General features: G+C 37.5%; 1 protein-coding gene across 4 annotated transcripts in view; it reads right to left on the bottom strand.

The window, feature by feature from the left end:
- Positions 1-15,702, bottom strand: part of PHTF1 (putative homeodomain transcription factor 1) — a 46,361-nt gene extending 30,659 nt beyond the window's left edge. Inside the window, exons 1-3 of one of the 4 annotated variants that reach the window (XM_028101905.2) lie at positions 15,200-15,702; positions 14,815-14,889; positions 14,110-14,166 (exon numbers count right to left, since the gene is read on the bottom strand). In XM_028101905.2, coding sequence (XP_027957706.1) covers positions 14,110-14,166; positions 14,815-14,859 — 102 coding nt within the window. In that variant the 5' untranslated portion in view covers positions 14,860-14,889; positions 15,200-15,702. Of the gene's footprint in view, positions 1-14,109; positions 14,167-14,399; positions 14,445-14,814; positions 14,893-15,199 lie in introns of those variants that run through there. The other 3 variants (XM_028101906.2, XM_028101907.2, XM_028101908.2) reach the window with 3 other exon arrangements.
- Between the last annotated feature and the right edge of the window lie 1,743 nt (positions 15,703-17,445).

Raw genomic sequence — 17,445 nt, 5'->3', positions numbered from 1 at the left:
TTTTTTTCTTTTTGATGCTATTTTAAATGGAACTGTTTTCTTAATTTCTTTTTCAATAGTTCATTGTTAAGGTATAAAAATTTTCATTTTCATTTGTCTCAAGATTTTTTTTTTCTCAAGATATTTTTGATTTCCTCTTTGACCTATCGGTTGTTCAAGAGTATGTTGCTTAATTTCCATATATTTGTGAATTTTCCAGTTTTCCTCCTGTTACTGATTTCTAGTTTAATACCATTGTGGTCAGAAAAGGTACCTGAAATAAATTCAATTTTCTTAAATTTATTAAGACTTGTTTTATGACCTAACAAATGATCTATTCTGGAGATGTTTCCATGGGTGCTTGAAAAGAATGTGTATTCTGCTGCTGTTGGAAAGAATGTTCTTTATGTGTCTGTGAGTTCTATATGGTCTAAAGTATAGTTCAAGTCCAATGTTTCCTTAGGATTTTCTGTCTGGATGATCTACCCATTGTTGAAAGTGGGGTACTGAAGCTCCCAATGATTATTGTATCATTGTCTATTTTTTCCTATAGGTCTGTTTATACTTGCTTTATATATTTGGGTACTCCTACATTGGGTGCATAGATATTTACAACTGGTATATTCTCATTGTTTTCCTTCTTGTTCCGATAGTTTGTTTTTAGTATAGAGAAATGCAACAGATTTTTATACATTGATTTTGTATCCTGTGACTTTACTGAATTCGTTTATTATCACTGTTTTTGGTGGAGTATTTAGGGTTTTGTAAATGATATATCATGTCATCAGCAAAATGTAACAGTTTTACTTCTTCCCTTCTGATTTGAATGCCTTTTATTTCTTCTTCTTGCCTAATTGTTCTGGCTAGGACTTCCAATACTAATGTTGAATAAGAGTGGAAAAATGGGCATCCTGTCTTGTTCCTGATCTTAGAGGAAAAGCTTTCAGCTCTTCACCACTATGATGTTAGCTGTGGACTGGGAGATCTCGCCTTTTGTGACAAAATATATGGACCTTGAGGGCATTATGCTAAGTGAAATAAGTGATACACAAAAAGACAAATAAAATGTGATCTTATATGTGGAATCTAAAAAAAATTAAAAACCCAAAACTAACAAACCACGCTTATAGATACACAAAAGAGACTGGTGGTTGCAAGAGCTGGGGGTGGGAGAAATGGGTGAACTGTGTTTTTCTATTAGTTTAAAGAAATTGAATAAAAATTAAAAGTAATAATAATAAGGAAATATTGGTCTCAAAAGACACATTAGATACAATGGACTTAACAGATATACACAGAACATTCCATCCACAAGCAACAGAATACACATTCTTTCTCAAGTGCACATAATAAATTCTCCAGGATAGATCATATCAGGCCACAAAACAAGTCTTAATAAATTTAAGAAGAATTTTTTCTTTTTCTGAACACAATGGTATGAAACTAGAAATCAATTACCAAAAAAAAAAAGGAAATTCACAAATGTGTGTAGATTAAACCACATGCTACTAAAAAAAACCAATGCGTCAAAGAAGAAGTCAAGAGAGGAATTTAAAAATTTGACAACAAATGAAAATACAACGTACCAAAACTTATGGGACGAAACAAAAGCAGTTCTGAGAGTGAAGTTCATAGTGATAAATGCCTACATTAAGAAAGAACCCTAACAAATAAACAACACCTTAACTCTACAGCTCAAGAAACTACAAAAGAGGAACAAAGTCCAGAGTTATAGAAGGAAATAGCAAAGATCAGAACAGAAAAAAATGAAATAGAAACTAAAAAGAAGACAACAGAGAAGATCAACAAACTAAGAGCTGGTTTCTCTAAAAGATAAACAAAATTGACAATCTTTAGCTACATTTATCAAGGGGGGGAAAAAAGAGGACTCAAACAGAATCAGAAATGAAAGAGGAAATGTTACAACTGATACCATAAAAACAAAGGATCATAAAAAAACTAATATGAACAATTATATGCCAACAAATTGGACAACCTAAAAGAAATGGATAAACTCCTAGAAACACAAAACCTCTCAAAATTGAATCAGGAAGAAATATAAAATTTGGACAGACTGATTAATAGTAAGGAGATTGAATCAGTAATCAAAAACCTCCCAACCAAAACAAAAGTCCCATACCAGATGGCTTCACTAATGAATTCTACCTAACATTCAGAGAATTAATATCAATCCTTCTCAAACTCTCCCAAAAAAACAGAAGAGGCAGGAATGCCTTCAAACTCATTTTATGAGGTCAGCATTACCTTGACACTAAAACCAGACCACGGCACTACAAGAAAAGAAAATTACAGGCCAATATCCCTAATGAATGTAGATAAAAAATTCTCAACAAAACATTAGCAAACTGAATTCAACAATACATTAAAATGATCACACACCTCAATCAAGTGGGATTTACTCCAGAGATGCAAGGATGGTTCAACATTCACAAATCAATCAATGTAATATGTTACATTAACAAAATTAAGGATAAAAATCATATTGTCACCTCAATAGATGTAGAAAAAGCATTTGGCAAAATTCAACATCTATTTATGATAAAAACTCTCAGCAAAGTGGGTATAGAGGGAATGAACATCAACATAATAAAGGCCATATATGGCAAGCTTCATTTTTTCATTCACTTGATTTTCTACATATATATTACTAATTCACCTTGAAACTCTCTATAAGCGTTAAAATTTGCACCCAATATACTCAAACACAACAAATACCAGATTCTTTTTTTCCCCCTTGAAGATACCTATATTAGTTTTCTATCTTCCTCCTTCTTTCTGGTCTCATTGTTTTCCAGGCCTGATATAAACTGTCATCCTTGGACATCTCTTAATTATCCTGGAGTTCCCTTCGGAATTCTCACTCTGTGCTGGCTATCCTGTTTCCTGTACTATGAATTCCTCTTTTTTGGTTTACTCGTTCATTATAATACAGTATATGTTTTCCCATGCTTTCTGAGAGGGGACATGGGTGATATATTTTTTTGAAACTTTGAAGATCTGAGTATATCTTCATGTGGTGCCTTATACTTGGCTAATAAACTTGGCATAAAAACTCCAACAGTATGGGGGTCAGAGAGCATCCAGTTTGTTGAACACATCCACACCGGGAGGGTGACATATCCCAACTCCACAGGAAAACAAGCTCCTATGCTCTGGATCCTCCCAGACCTTGCCCTATGTATCTCTTCATCTAGCTGTTCATCTGTATCCATTATCATATCCTTTAATAAACTGGTAAATGTAAGTAAGTGTTTCTCTGAGTTCTGTAAGCCTCTCTAGCAAATTAATCAAACCTGAGGAAGGGGTCATGGGAACCTGATTTGTAGCCACGCTGGACAGAAGTTGTGGGTAACCTGGGGACCTACTACTTATGATTGGTATCCATAGTGGGGTGGCAGCAGTCTTATGGGACCGAGGCTTGTGGTATCTGACACTATATTCAGGTAGATAGCGTCAGAGTTGATTTGAATTGTAGGATCCCCTGCGTGGTTCCAGAGAGAACTGCATAGTGTTGGGGAAAGCTTCCACATGTTTGGTGACAGAAGCAAAGTGTCTGGTGTGAATAGTAAAAGAGACTCACAAGAGAAACACACAGGTAGATTGAAACAAGTTTGTTTTTTTTTAAGTCCTGAAATATGATAATGCTCCTTAGTATAGGTGCTAATCACTCAAAAGATCCTTCCATCAACAAAATAAAGGCCATACATGACAAACCCACAGCTAACATCATACTAACATCATACTCAGCAGTGAAAAGCCACAAACTTTCCCTCTAAGATCAGGAACAAGACAAGGATGTCTCCTCTCACCACTTTTATTCAACATAGTGCTGGAACTCCTAGCTGCAGCCATCAGACAAGAAAAAGAAATAAAAGGCATCCAAATTGGTAAGGAAGAAGTAAAACTGTCCTTACTTGTAGATTACATGATACTATATATAGAAAACCTAAAGACTCCCCCCCAAAACTATTAGAATAAATGAATTCAGTAAAGTTGTAGGACACAAAATTAATAAATTTGGACCATTTCTCTATACCAATAACTACTAGCAGAAAGAGAAATTTAAAAACAATCTCACTGACATTTGCATCCAAAAGAATAAAACACATAGGAATAAATTTAACCGAGGTGAAAGGCCTATATTCAAGAACTTTAAGACATTGATTAAAGAAATTGAGGATGACACAAATAACAGATATACCATGGCTCATGGATTGGAAAAGTTAACATTGTTAAAATGTCCATACTACCCAAGGCAATCTACAGATTCAGTGCAATCCCTATCAAAATACCAATAGCATTTTTCACAGAACTGGAAAAAAATAATCCTAAAATTTGTATGAAGCCATGAAAGACCTCAAATAGCCTGAGCAATCTTGAGAAAGAAAAACAAAGCTAGAGGCATCAGAATATCAGATTTCCAACTATACCAAAGAGCTACAGTCATCGAAACAGTATAGTTAGTACTGGCACAAAAATAGGCACATAGATCAACAAAACAGAATAGAGGACCCAGAAATAAACCCATGCTTGTATGGGCAATTCATCTACAACAAACCAAGCAATAATACATAAGGAGGAAAAGTCAGTCTCCTCAATAAATGGTGTGGGAAAACTGGACAACTACATACAAAAGAATGAAACTGGACCACTTTTTTAAACCACATGCAAAAATAAACTCAAAATGGATTAAAGACCTAAATGTAAGACCTGCAACCATAAAATTCCGAAAAGAAAACATAAGCAGTAAACTCTCAGACACTGGTCTTAGCAACGTATTTATGGATCTGTCTCCTCAGGCATGGACAACAAAAGCAAAAATAAACAAGTGGGACTACATCAAAATAAAAAGCTTTTGCACAGTGAAGGAAACCATTAGCAAAATGAAAAGGAAACATACTGAATGGGAGACAATATTTGCAAACAATATGTTCAATAAGCGGATAATATCCAAAGTATATAAATAACTCATAGAACTCAACACCAAAAACATAAATAATCCAATTTAAAAATGGGCAGAGGAACTGAAGAGACATTTTCCAAAGAAGCGTACAGATAACCAAGAGATACATGAAAAGGTGCTCAACATCACTCATCATCAGGGAAATACAAAGCAAAACCACAATGAGATATCACCTCACACCTGTCAGAATGGCTAGTATCAAAAAGACAAAAAATAACAAGTATTGGCATAGTTGTGGAGAAAGGGAACCCCCGTGCACTGTTGGTAGGAATGCACACTGGGAATGCACATTTCAGCCACTACAGAAAACAGTATGGAGTCTCCTCAAAAACTTAGTTATAGAAATTCTATACAATCCAGCAATTCTACTTCTGGATATACACCTGAAGAAAACAAAGACACTAATTCAGAAAGATATAGGCACCCTGATGTTTACTGCAGCATTACTAACAGTAGCCAATATATAGAAGCAACCTAAGTTTCCAGTGATAGATGAATAAATAAAGAAGATATGGGATATACACGCAATGGAATGTTAGCCATAAAAAAAATGAAATTTTGCCATTTATGACAGCATGGATGGACCTAGAGCTAAGTGAAAGAAGTGAGAGAAAGACAAATACCACATTATTTTACTCATATGTGGAATCTAAAGAACAAAACAAACAAACTAAACAATAAACAAACTCATATACAGAGAACAAACTGGTGGTTGCCAGAGGAAAGGGGGGTTAGGATGGGCAAAATAGGTGAAGGGGATAAAGAGGTACAAACTTCCATTCATAAAATGAGTAAGTCATGGGAATGAAAGCACAGTATATATATATATATATATATATATATATATATAGTAATAAACTTTTATGGTGACATGATAATTGCACTTACCATGTTGAGCATTTTGTAATGTATATAAATATCAGATCATTGTGTTATACACCTGTAACTAATATAAATCTTTGTTAAAATCTTTCCAATTTCAAAATGTGTATATTGCGTATTTATGAAATGTGTATTATATAAATAATAAATAAATGTATTATTTATTTGATAATTTCTTCCCCTCCTGTATTTCCTTTTTCTGGAACACCTCTTAGCTGGTTATTAGGCTTCCTTCATGAACTGTACTCACTTTTCTATTTTCTTTTTCCTTGTTCTTCTGTATGATTTTTTTGAGAAATGGCTGCAACTTTACCTTCCACGTTTCTACTAAATTTATTGGTTATTTTTGTTTTCTGGTTCTCTTACTTTTTCCCATCTATAGTCCATTTTTTTTCTTTTTCTTTCCTTTTTTTTTTTTAAGTATCCAGTTCTTTACACATATTAATTATATCTTTAAAAATAACATTCTTGGGTGCCTGGGTGGCTCAGTTGGTTAAGCAACTGCCTTCAGCTCAGGTCATGATCCCGGAGTCCTGGGATCGAGTCCCACATCAGGCTCCCTGCTCAGCAGGGAGTCTGCTTCTCCCTCTCACCCTACCCCCTCTTGTGCTCTCTCTCTCTCTCTCTCTGTTTCAAATAAATAAAATAAAATCTTTAAAAAATAAAAAATAAAATAACATTCTTATGATTCCTTTGTCATATATCTCCTTTTTCCTTAGGTTTCAAATATTTGACGATTTTCAACTATCCACTTACATTTAAAAGTGAGGCACTAACATGCTGAATGAGAGTTCAGTGTGCAATGGGTGAAATTTGTTAAGCAGCGGACCTCATTATAGAGGGGTAGCCAGCCATTTCATTTCCAGTATCCTTTGGTCTTTTCAGCTGGCCAGTTTCTGCAAGAAGCAATTCCAGTCTTCTGCTGGAGATCATAAACCTGGCCACCAGACTTTTACTTCATCTCCATTAGTAGTACAGTATTTCACCCCACTCTTACTGTGTCTGGTATTCCAGAATCCAGAACTTCCCTGGTTCAGCCTCTCTAGACAGCAAGCTTCCATCCAACCTTCTGTCAGAGGAAGTGAGGGTAACTATGTGACCATGTAGAGTAAGGAAGAAGATCTGGGGATAGGACTATTGCCCCTTATAAATGGCCCAAACAATCTTATTTTCAGTTCTACCTCATACTTGCAGATATACCAGATGCATCTAATTCTTGTGTCTTTCAGAAATTAAATACGGGAGTTTTAAACAGAAAGGTCATTTGTTTTATATTGGCATTCCCTACTATAGACACTTACATTTTTACTTTCTTCACTTTCCAACTGTCAAAATTATGTTAATAGCTCTCATTTATGGTAATCATCTCTCCCATTCCTTTAATCCTTCTGGGCTAATATCTTTTTCCTATTTATTGTAATTTTAGAGGGGTTTCAAAAGAGATCAGATGGAGATTAAGGCATATATTCAAATCGTCATCTTCAATGAGGAGTCTCATCTGTCATGTACCCCACCCTCCAGCTTAAGAAATAAAACATTATAAATATAGTTGAAGTCACCTTTGTGCTTATGATTAGCCCTTTAGACTTTTTCTAGGAATAAAAAAAATAAAAAAATATTCTAGGTATAAAGTCATGTCATTTTCAAACACTGATTTTTGTTATTCTAATATTAATTAGAAAAAAATAAAAAAGTAGCACCTGGATGGCACAGTCAGTTGAGCAACCAGCTCTTGGTTTCAGCTCAGGTTGTGATCTCAAGGTCATGAGATCAGGTCCAGCATTGGACTCTACACTCAGCGCAGAGTCTCCCTGGGATTTTCTCTCCCTCTGCCCCTCCCATTTGTGTTCTCTCTAAAAAAAATTTAAGAAAAATAGGAAGGAAGGAAGGAAGGAAGGAAACCAAAGAAAAACAAAGAATACAAAAATACTACTTTGAAGGGACACATGCACCTGATGTTTATAGAAGCATTATCTACAATAGCCAAATTATGGAAGCAACCCAAGTGTCCCCGGACTGATGAATGGATAAAGATGCGGTGTATGTATGTATGTATGTATGTGTGTGTGTGTATATATGTGTATATATATATATACATATATACATATATACATATATATATATATATATATATATATATATATATATAGTGGAATATTACCCAGCCATCAAAAAGAATGATGCCATTTGCAACAACTGGATGGAACTAGAGAGTATTATGCTAAGTGAAATACGTGAGTCAGGGAAAGACAAAGACCATATGATTTCACTCATATGTGGAATTTAAGAAACAAAACAAATGAGCAAAGGAGAAAAAAAGAGAGAGAGGCAAACCAAGAGACAGACTCTTAACTATAGAGAACAAACTCATGGTTACCAGTGGGGAGGTGTGTGGGGAGATGGGTGAAATAGGTGAAAGGGATTAAGGAGTGCACTTGTTGTGATGAACACCAGGTGATGTATGAAGTGTTGAATCACTATATTGTACACCTGAAACTAATATTACCCTGTATGTTAACAGGAATTTAAATGAAAACTTAAAAAAAATAAAAACAAATATTAGAATGCTCATCTTAGCAAATATATCCCAAGGGATATGGGAGTGACTAGGTTGAGCTTCATCACTGAAAATGATGTTAGACCTTAAATTTAATATATTCTCCCAATTAAGAAATTTTAGAAGACAGTTTTCATTGGGAATATGTATGACATTCTTGTGTACAATATTATGATTTCTCCTATGTTTTTCTATTGGCATGGCCTTAGAAAATAGTTATATTGAGATATAATTTACATATTATAAAACTCACCCACTTTTAGGGGTGCAGTCTTAGTAATTAATTTAGTTGATTTCTAGTATATTTATAGAGTTTTGCAACCATCATCACAGTCAAGTTTCAGAACATTTCCATTAACTCAAAAACAAGAATGGCAGTAAATCTCTGTCCCTATTCCCCAGCCACAAGCAGCCATTAATCTGCTATTTCTATATATCCGCCTTTTGTAGAAATTTCATATAAACTGAATTACACAGTATACAGTCTTTTGTGTCTGGCCCCTTTCATGTAACTTAACATTTTTGAGGTTCATCTATTTTGTAGCATATATTAATAGTTTTAATTGCCAAGTCATATCCCATTGCATAGATATAGCATATTTATCACTCACCAGTTGATAGACATTTGGACCTTTTTTTCCAGTTTTTGGCTGTTACAAATAGTACTGCTATGAATATTTGCATGTGTTCATATGTTTTTATTTCTTCTGGATAGATACCTAGGACTAGAAATGCTGGGTATATCAAAAGTACATATTTAATTTTTTAAGAAACTACCAAACTACTTTTCACTTTCCATTCCCACCAGCAGTATAAGAGCATTTTAATTCCTCCATGTCCTTGTCAACATTTGGTAAGGTCAGTCTTTTGAATTTTAGCCATCCTAACAGGTGTATGGTAGTATCTCACTATGATTTTAATTTGTACTTCCCTAATGACTAACAATGTTGAGCATATTTTCATGTGCCCATTAGCCATTCACATTTACCTTCTTTGGTAAAATATCCATTTGAATATTTTGCCCATTTTTGTATTGGATTGTCTTCTTACTGGGTTGTAGGAGTTCTTTATATAGTGTACATACAAATACTCTAAATATATAAAAAATATATAAATATAAAATATTTTCTCTCAGTCTATGGCTCGTCTTTTCATTTTTCAGTGGGATATTCTGGAGTAAATCCTAACCTATAGCTACAGGTTTTTTGTAGACACCCTTTGACAGACTGAGGAAATTACTTTTTATTTCTAGTTTATTGTTAAGGGGCATTAAATTCTGTCAAATGCTTTTTTTGTTTCTAATGAGAAGACCATGCATGTTTTGTCCTTTATTCTATCAATACGGTATATTACATTAATTTATTTTCAAATGTTAAACCAACATTGCATTCCTAGGATAAACCCCACTTGGTCACAGTAGATAATCCATTTTATATGTTGTTGAATTTGGTTTGCTAATATTTTCTCAAAGATTTCACACCTATGTTCACAACGATTTTTCTTGTGATGTCTTTGTCTGGCTTTGGAATCAGGATAATACTGATCTCATAAAATGAGTTGGGAAGTGTACTTCCTCCTCTGTTTTCTGAAAGAGTTTGTGTAGGATTAGTGTATTTGTTCTTGACTTAATTAACTGCTATTCATCCTTCAGATCTCATTTAAGTATCAATTCCTCAGGGAAGGCTTCTCTGACCTCCTTGACTAAGTCCATTTCCCTTGTTATAACTGTAATGGCTTGTAAATAAGCTCTTCTTCTTGTAAAAATAAGTAAATTTTATTCAATAGGATTTTTATTATTGTTTCTCTCCCACTTTACTTTAAGCTCCATGAAAAGAAAAATATTGAGTGTTTTTGCTCAACACTATGTAGACATTAGTGCCTATCCTACTACCTGACACGTGATAGGTAGGAGCTCAACAAATACTTGGCAACTGAAAAATACATAATGATTGCTTTAGTTTTATTTTTGGTATTTCTTTCCCTTCTTTACTTGGAATTATTTTCTTTCTCTAGATTCTTCATATATTACCTTGAATCATTGTGACTCTTTCTGCCTAGTCAATCTAGACATTTTTTGTTCATATAGACATTTAGAGTGATATAATTTCACCAAGTATTACTTCAGAAACATTCCAAAGATTTTGTTACAATGTCTGTCCTTCTATCCTTCAAAAACACAAACACCATGTGGCCTCCCTATTCAAAAACCACGAAAATATTTCCATTTTCTATGGAATAATATCAAAAGTTCTTAGTGAAGCAGTCAAATCAGCTCCAAACTGATATATGGCCTATCATCTCACCTATATACCTTATACTCCAATCAGATACAGACAGGGCTATTCGTTCTTTTCTTAAACAAGTATTATACTTCTGTTTATAAGTACTTTTCCCCTTGTGCTCAGCATCTAGCAAAATCTTTAAACACAGTAGCCCAATAAACATTTGTGGAAGAGTTCACATCACTTTTCATACTCATAGTTAAGATTTTTAAAATTTACATCTTTTATAATTTTGAATATTTTTTAATTGAAGCATTGCTATTTTCTATTGCCATGTCCTCACATCTGCAAATTTTTCTCTTTCCAGTGGTAACAACCTTTTGTTTTATTATTTATTGGAGTATAATTAACATACAGTTTCAGGTGTACAATACGATGATTCAACAATTCTATATGTTACTTATTACAATAGGTACCCTCTAATCCCTCTGATCTCTTTCACCCATCCATCATCAACCACTTCCCTTCTGGCAACCACCACTTTGTTCTCTGTATTTAAGAGTCTGTTTTGTTTGACTCCTTTTTTGTTTATTCATTTTTTTCATTTCATGAATTCCACATATGAGTGAAATCATATGGTATTTGTCTTTCTCTGTCTGACTCATTTCACTTAACATTATATCCTCTAGGCGCATCCATGTTGTTGCACATGGCAAGATCTCACTCTTTTTCATGGCTGAGTAGTATTCCATTGTGTGTGTGTGTATGTATGTATGTATATGTAATATCTTCTTTATCCATTCATCTACTGATAGACACTTAGGTTGCTTCTGTATCCTGGCTATTGTCAATGATGCAGCATGATGCAGCAATAAACATAGGGGTGCATATATCTTTTTGAAGTAGTGTTTTTGTTTTCTTTAGGGAAATACCCAGTAGAATTACTAGGTCATATGGTAATTCTATTTTTAATTTTTTGAGCAACTTCCTTACTGTTTTCCACAGCAGCTGCCACCAATTTACACTCCCACCAACAGTGCACAAGGTTTCCTTTTCCTTCACATTCTCACCAGTACTTGTTATTTCTTGTGTTTTTGAGTTTAGCCATTCTGACTGGTATGAGGTGACATCTCATTGTGGTTTTCATGATGAGTGATGTTGAGCCCCAAAGAGACTGTCTTTTCCCCATTGTATATTCTTGCCTCAAATTATATTTTTATTATATAATTTCTAATTTGACTGTATGGTGGTCTGATGTTGCTATGGCTCATTATTTTTAATTTTCTTTAATTTTTTGTTAAAAAATATTTATATTTGTACAATCTATTTTTAAACTGCACTAAATAGTTTGTATCCTATACTTTGGTCAATTTTTATCTAAGAGTTAAACATATTTAAAAAGATATCTTGGGGGGCATCTGGGTGGCTCAGTCGTTAAGCGTCTGCCTTCGGCTCAGGTCATGATCCCAGGGTCCTGGGATCGAGCCCCGCATCGGGCTCCCTGCTCCGCAGGAAGCCTGCTTCTCCCTCTCCCACTCCCCCTGCTCATGTTCCCTCTCTCGCTGTGTCTCTCTCTGTCAGATAAATAAATAAAATCTTTTTAAAAAATAAAAAGATATCTTGGCTTTTCTCCCACCACCATTAGACTGTGAAATTCAAGTCTCTCTTGTTTACTGTATTCTTAGCACCTAGAACATGTTGGTACATCAGCTCAGCAAAATTTTTAGAGTTGTCTTTTATTCTTTCCACTGATGCTAAATTAAAAGTATACATTAAGGAATAATAAGGTAGATTACCTTATGACGGAACAATGAATAAAAAGACATAATAGAGGGTGTTAATTAAACACAGCAACAGACACTGAGTTCCTAGTATGAATCAAGATGTTCTAAGAAGGTAATGCAAACACAATTTCTACCTTTGAGGCCTATGAGGATGCACAGGTTAACAGGTAACTTTGATATGGTATACTAAAAGGAAGGTATGCATAAAATGGCATGAAATTAAGAAATGAGAAAATCTTTAGTTGGGCAGGGGAAGAAGGTAGGTAAGGCAATTTTATAGCAGTAAATAAAATCTTTTTAAGGATAAGGAAACCAAAACCCAGGAAAACTACAGTGCTGCTCAAGATCACAAGGCTAGAGATCGCAAAAAGATCTAACTCCCAGTTCTATGCTCTTTCCATTACACCTTACTTACTTACTATCAGTACTTTACAGCAACTAACAGAACAGGATTTAGAGAGTTACAAAATAAAATGTGGGGTGTTATTCATCCTACCCCATATCTTTAATATAGAAAAATCAAGGACTGTACAAAATTGTGAAAGTTAGCCATGTACCATGTAGTTTCAACAACTGCTAGTTGATTGGCCTATAAAAAGAATGCACCCTACAAGTGTTGGTTAAATGTATTTCACCCGAAATTTAAACAACCCAGTCCAATCAAGGTGACTTAGAGATAAACAGAACTATTAAATTATATGTATGTGTGGGTGTAATACTTTTTTTTTTAAGTGTTAAGAAAGGGTCTGCAGCAAATCTTTAAAATAGCAAGGCAAGGTCCAAAAACAAGAATCTGCCCGCCATTATTCAGCACATTCCAAGGAAGTGAGACCCTGAATCTGTTGATCTAGGTATTAAAGCCAACATAGAGAGACATTCTTTTAGGGGCAGGGATGGTCTTTAGGCTTTTCCACATCTCTCAAGACTATCTGATTACATTTGACTACCAAGCAACCTTCCCATGACTAATTTGCACCACCCTCCCATCTCCTCCAGTACCTGTTGAGCCCACAACCCTGACTTTGGAACATTAGGTTATTTAACCCTCCCCTCTGCTATTATAAATTAATAAACTGGCATTCTGAATCCATGTCAGTTTTTGGTTGGTTAACATGAAATTACCTTAAGAATCTGCACGGTTCTAAAAGCAGTGTAGAAAAAAGTTGAAGAACCTGGGAACTTAAAACCATACTCTAAACCGGTAATTGAAAAAGTGATTCAGGCCACAAATGGATTTGATTTAGCTTGCACAGGAAGAGAAAAAGGAGAAAGAAGAAAGAAAAAAGAAGAGGAGAATGAGGTGGGAGGAGGAGGTAGAGGAGGAGGAAAGGCGGGAAAGGGGAAGACACTCTAAAGAATCTGGATATTTCACATAAAAATGCATTTTCCCTGCTTCTCTTGAAAACTCAGGCTCTGGCAGTCCTGGGGCCACACTGCCGGCATAAGCAGCCACAACCCCCTTTATAGGGGACATTTGCTTTCTAACTCATCATAGACCAACCACTCCTTTCTATTTCCCTGATACGGAGGCCAAATGTCAATTGTCATTTGTCATTCTGCTTGCAGTGTTGTCTTCCTTATAAATGTCAAAGAATAAAGAATATCCATACTTGGTGGATAAGTGCAGATTTTATAAAAAGTACAATCCACTCTTCACATTAATTCAGTAAAACAAAGGTAGAATCAAAGAAATCCATTTACCTTAATCTGAGTCTGTTCGATTGACTTTTCCCATATCTGCTGATCATATGCTCCAATCTGAAATAGGGAGGAGGCTATTTGAATGATGCAAAGGAAAATCCTTCTATTTAGGTCAAATCTCACAAAAGTCATGAAACTATTAAGTATCAATATGATACCTGGAAAAGGATTATGCTTCTCAGAGGTTAGAATAAATTATTATTTCAAAGGGCTGTTTCCTTCAAAACTCTAAAGTAGCTGGATCTAAAAGTAAGCTAAAAAGCAATGTCCAAGATATTTCAAATTATTACCTTACAAGATATTTCCACTTCGTAAGGAAAACATCAGTAGGAAAACTAGAGAGGAATAAAAGGTAACGGGCAGCTCAGTAAGACTGCTGACAGTACCAATCTGAGCTGTGAAGATAAAAGTTTCAGGTCTAAAAAAAAAACAACAGCAGTTTGATCAGAAGCAAACTTTCAAAGCGTTGCTGTGGCATTGTGTGATGCAGCCTGGAGAAGGTGGGGGGGACTAGAAAATCTTATTCGGGGACCTGGAGCTGAGTTTAAAAGACCTAATGACCTTGTGCATCGGTTTTCCATCTAAGTTGAGAGACACCATGTAGGAACTCCTGGCACTACCAAGCTCAGGAAAAACTAGCAGGATAGTCTTTGCGGGAGCTTTCTGCAGGAACTATGCTTTACAAATAAAAAAGATTGATATTACCTTCTTTTGGTACCACGATATAGCATCTCTCTCATTTGAGGCCATCTGCGTCGCCAGGCAGAGAATGGGATTTCACTGAAAATGAAGGAAAACCAGTTGGTGAGTCCGGTTGCCGAAAGGTACTCTCCCACTTTGGGGAGAACGCAAAAATCGCTTCTCTCAGCCTCTCCATGAGCTGCTGACTGTCTCTCTCCGGCTCTTTGCCAGGAAAAAAAAGAGAAAAACAGAAGCAAACCAAAAACCTCTGGCGCAGTGGCGCCCCGAGAAGCCTCTCTGCGATATTTGGTGCGAGCGTGTTACAGGGATGCAGGGGAGGGGAAGGGGTGGTGGCTGGAGGTTGAGCTACACACACCCCCTCCTCCGCTCCCCGGCGTCCGGCTCTCACCTGGTGCCCGCTGCCCCGCAGTCCGGCGGCCGGGACCTTCCTCATCAGTGGCCCCAGCCCCGCCATGAGGCCGGGGGCGAGACTGCGGGCCCCGCAGGCCACATCCTCCCCCAGAGGCCGAGACGCCGGCGCGGCCGTTACCATGGAGACCGCGGAGGCCGCCGGGGCCTCGGAGGCAGCGGGCCGCCCAGCGCCTAGAGGAGCGCAGTCTGTTGCCTCAGACCCGGCGCCCTCCAAGCCCGACCTACAGGGTCACCGGACTGACCCCCCCCCTCCACCGAGAAGCCAAGAATGAACTGGGAAAGGAGGGGGATAAAAACCGACGGACGTCTTCGCTAGCCGCCAGCGGCTACGGCAATGGCCAGAGGCTCAGTGCCTCGCTGTTCGGGTGAAGGCCGAAGGCCCCCCCACGGCGCGGGAGGCAGCAGCTGCGGGACGGCAGGCGTGCGTCCTGCTAGGCCGGACCGGCCGACGGGCCGTGACTCAGCCGGCCGAGAGCTGGGCGAGGGCAGCGCCGCAGATCGGGGTGCAGCCTGGCTGCGGCTTCCGCTTTCCGGGTTTTGCTGCTCAGATGGCTCCGCCCCCGCCCGGGCCTGGCCGCCGAGCCTCTGCCAGGCTTGGGGATGGAGGGGCTCGGAGCTACTCGAGCGTCAAGGCCAAGGCAGATCACCTCCAGGTCACGTCCGCAGAAATGACTTTCCCGGCCATCGATCTAAAGGGGGTCGGTCCTGTTCTTATTATAGCTCCCCGTTCAATCCTTTGTAACACTTATCTTTCTTTTACAGGTTTCTTTGTGCTTCATTATTCACTACCCGTCTTCCCCAAAGGGCTGTGGGCTCCGTGAGGTCAGAGCCTGGGGCCTGGCAGGAGCCTGGCACATAGGTTCTCAGTCTTGGCTGAACGAACGGACGTTCTCCTGAATTTACGCCGTCCTGGGGCTAAGGGCGAGGTGGGCTGCAGCTTAGTGTTGGCTTCCTCTCCCGCCCCCCAACAGCTCTGAGATTTAAGCTTCTGAGTGCTCGACGCCAAGGGAAGAGGAGGGACGGCTTGGGGCAGTTCCAGGGCACTTTTCGCAAATCAGGATAGGAGAAGGTGGAGGCGGGAAGAACTGTTTCGAGGTTAAGAATTCAAGCAGCCTGACAGAGGTCAGGAGAATAGAATGGTTGCGCCCTAAAGCGAGTATTTAAGAATACCTTAGTAAGGTTTTAAGCTGCTTTCCTCCTCTATACTGCACGTTTTTTGGCCACTAATGTAACACTGAGCCCTAACGGCCATTCCCACTCCACTCGAACCGGTGTCCTTGCTTGCATATAGCATTTGACTCAGATAAAGCTATGACAGATAATCGTCACACCAGCTACCACTTCAGAAAGCCTAAGAAATGCGATTCTAAGTTTTAAGAGCATTTCTTATCTATTAAATCGGGGTAAGGTGAAGTCCCATTTTACTGACAAGGAAAAAGCCACTAAGAAGTAAAAACTCCCACAGAACTAAAAATTATTTCACCCAGGCCTGATTTATTTTTATATTGCACACTTCTGATTTTGCTTCCTGACAGCTTTTCCCCTTAATTCTGTTGGGTTTCAGGACAAAGGGCCAACTTGAAAACCCAGATGGATAAATGACAAATGAAAAAGTCATTGTGTATCTAAATATTTGCTTTTAAGACATAAATTACAAGCATTTTACTTCATTGCTTAGCGCACAGAGACTTTGGGGGGAATTCATGTTAGAAGTGAAATCAGGTAAGTTGCATTATGGAATAGTAGGAAGTAGCAAATCATCTTCCAGGTGCCCCTTTTTACCAAGTTTTCAGTCCTTTCTAAGGCTGCCACAACACTGCATGGGCTTTCAACCAAGAACTGCATTCAAATCCCTGCCCCAATTAATGAACTGTGTGATCTCAGGCAATTTATTCAACCTAACAAGCCTGCTTTCTCACCTGTATTTATTATCTTCCTACTAAATACTAAGGTCTGTGAAGATTAAATGAGATACCCTCCTAGAAAGTGCCTGGCCTGCAGCAGTTACTCAGAACACATTAGTTCCCGTCCTTTTCTTTTCCTAATCAGAACCAAGGTCTATCAGGGCTTAGCAAGTATCTCAAAGAAAAGTTCACACAAAAACGGAGGAAAAAAACCCCACTGCATTGTGTCACTTAATACATTGATGACATCCAAAATGTCTATTCACCATCTTAACACTGCTTGCTTGCATGTATTTTGAAAACTATGGACATCACCAGA

Source organism: Eumetopias jubatus, unplaced genomic scaffold (assembly GCF_037043125.1).
Source record: "Eumetopias jubatus isolate StellerSeaLion01/CBP00866 unplaced genomic scaffold, mEumJub1_p1.0 scaffold_4, whole genome shotgun sequence".
Classification (NCBI taxonomy): domain Eukaryota; kingdom Metazoa; phylum Chordata; class Mammalia; order Carnivora; family Otariidae; genus Eumetopias; species Eumetopias jubatus.
Note: the sequence above shows the minus strand (reverse complement) of the source record. Positions and strands in the feature narration are given on the sequence as shown.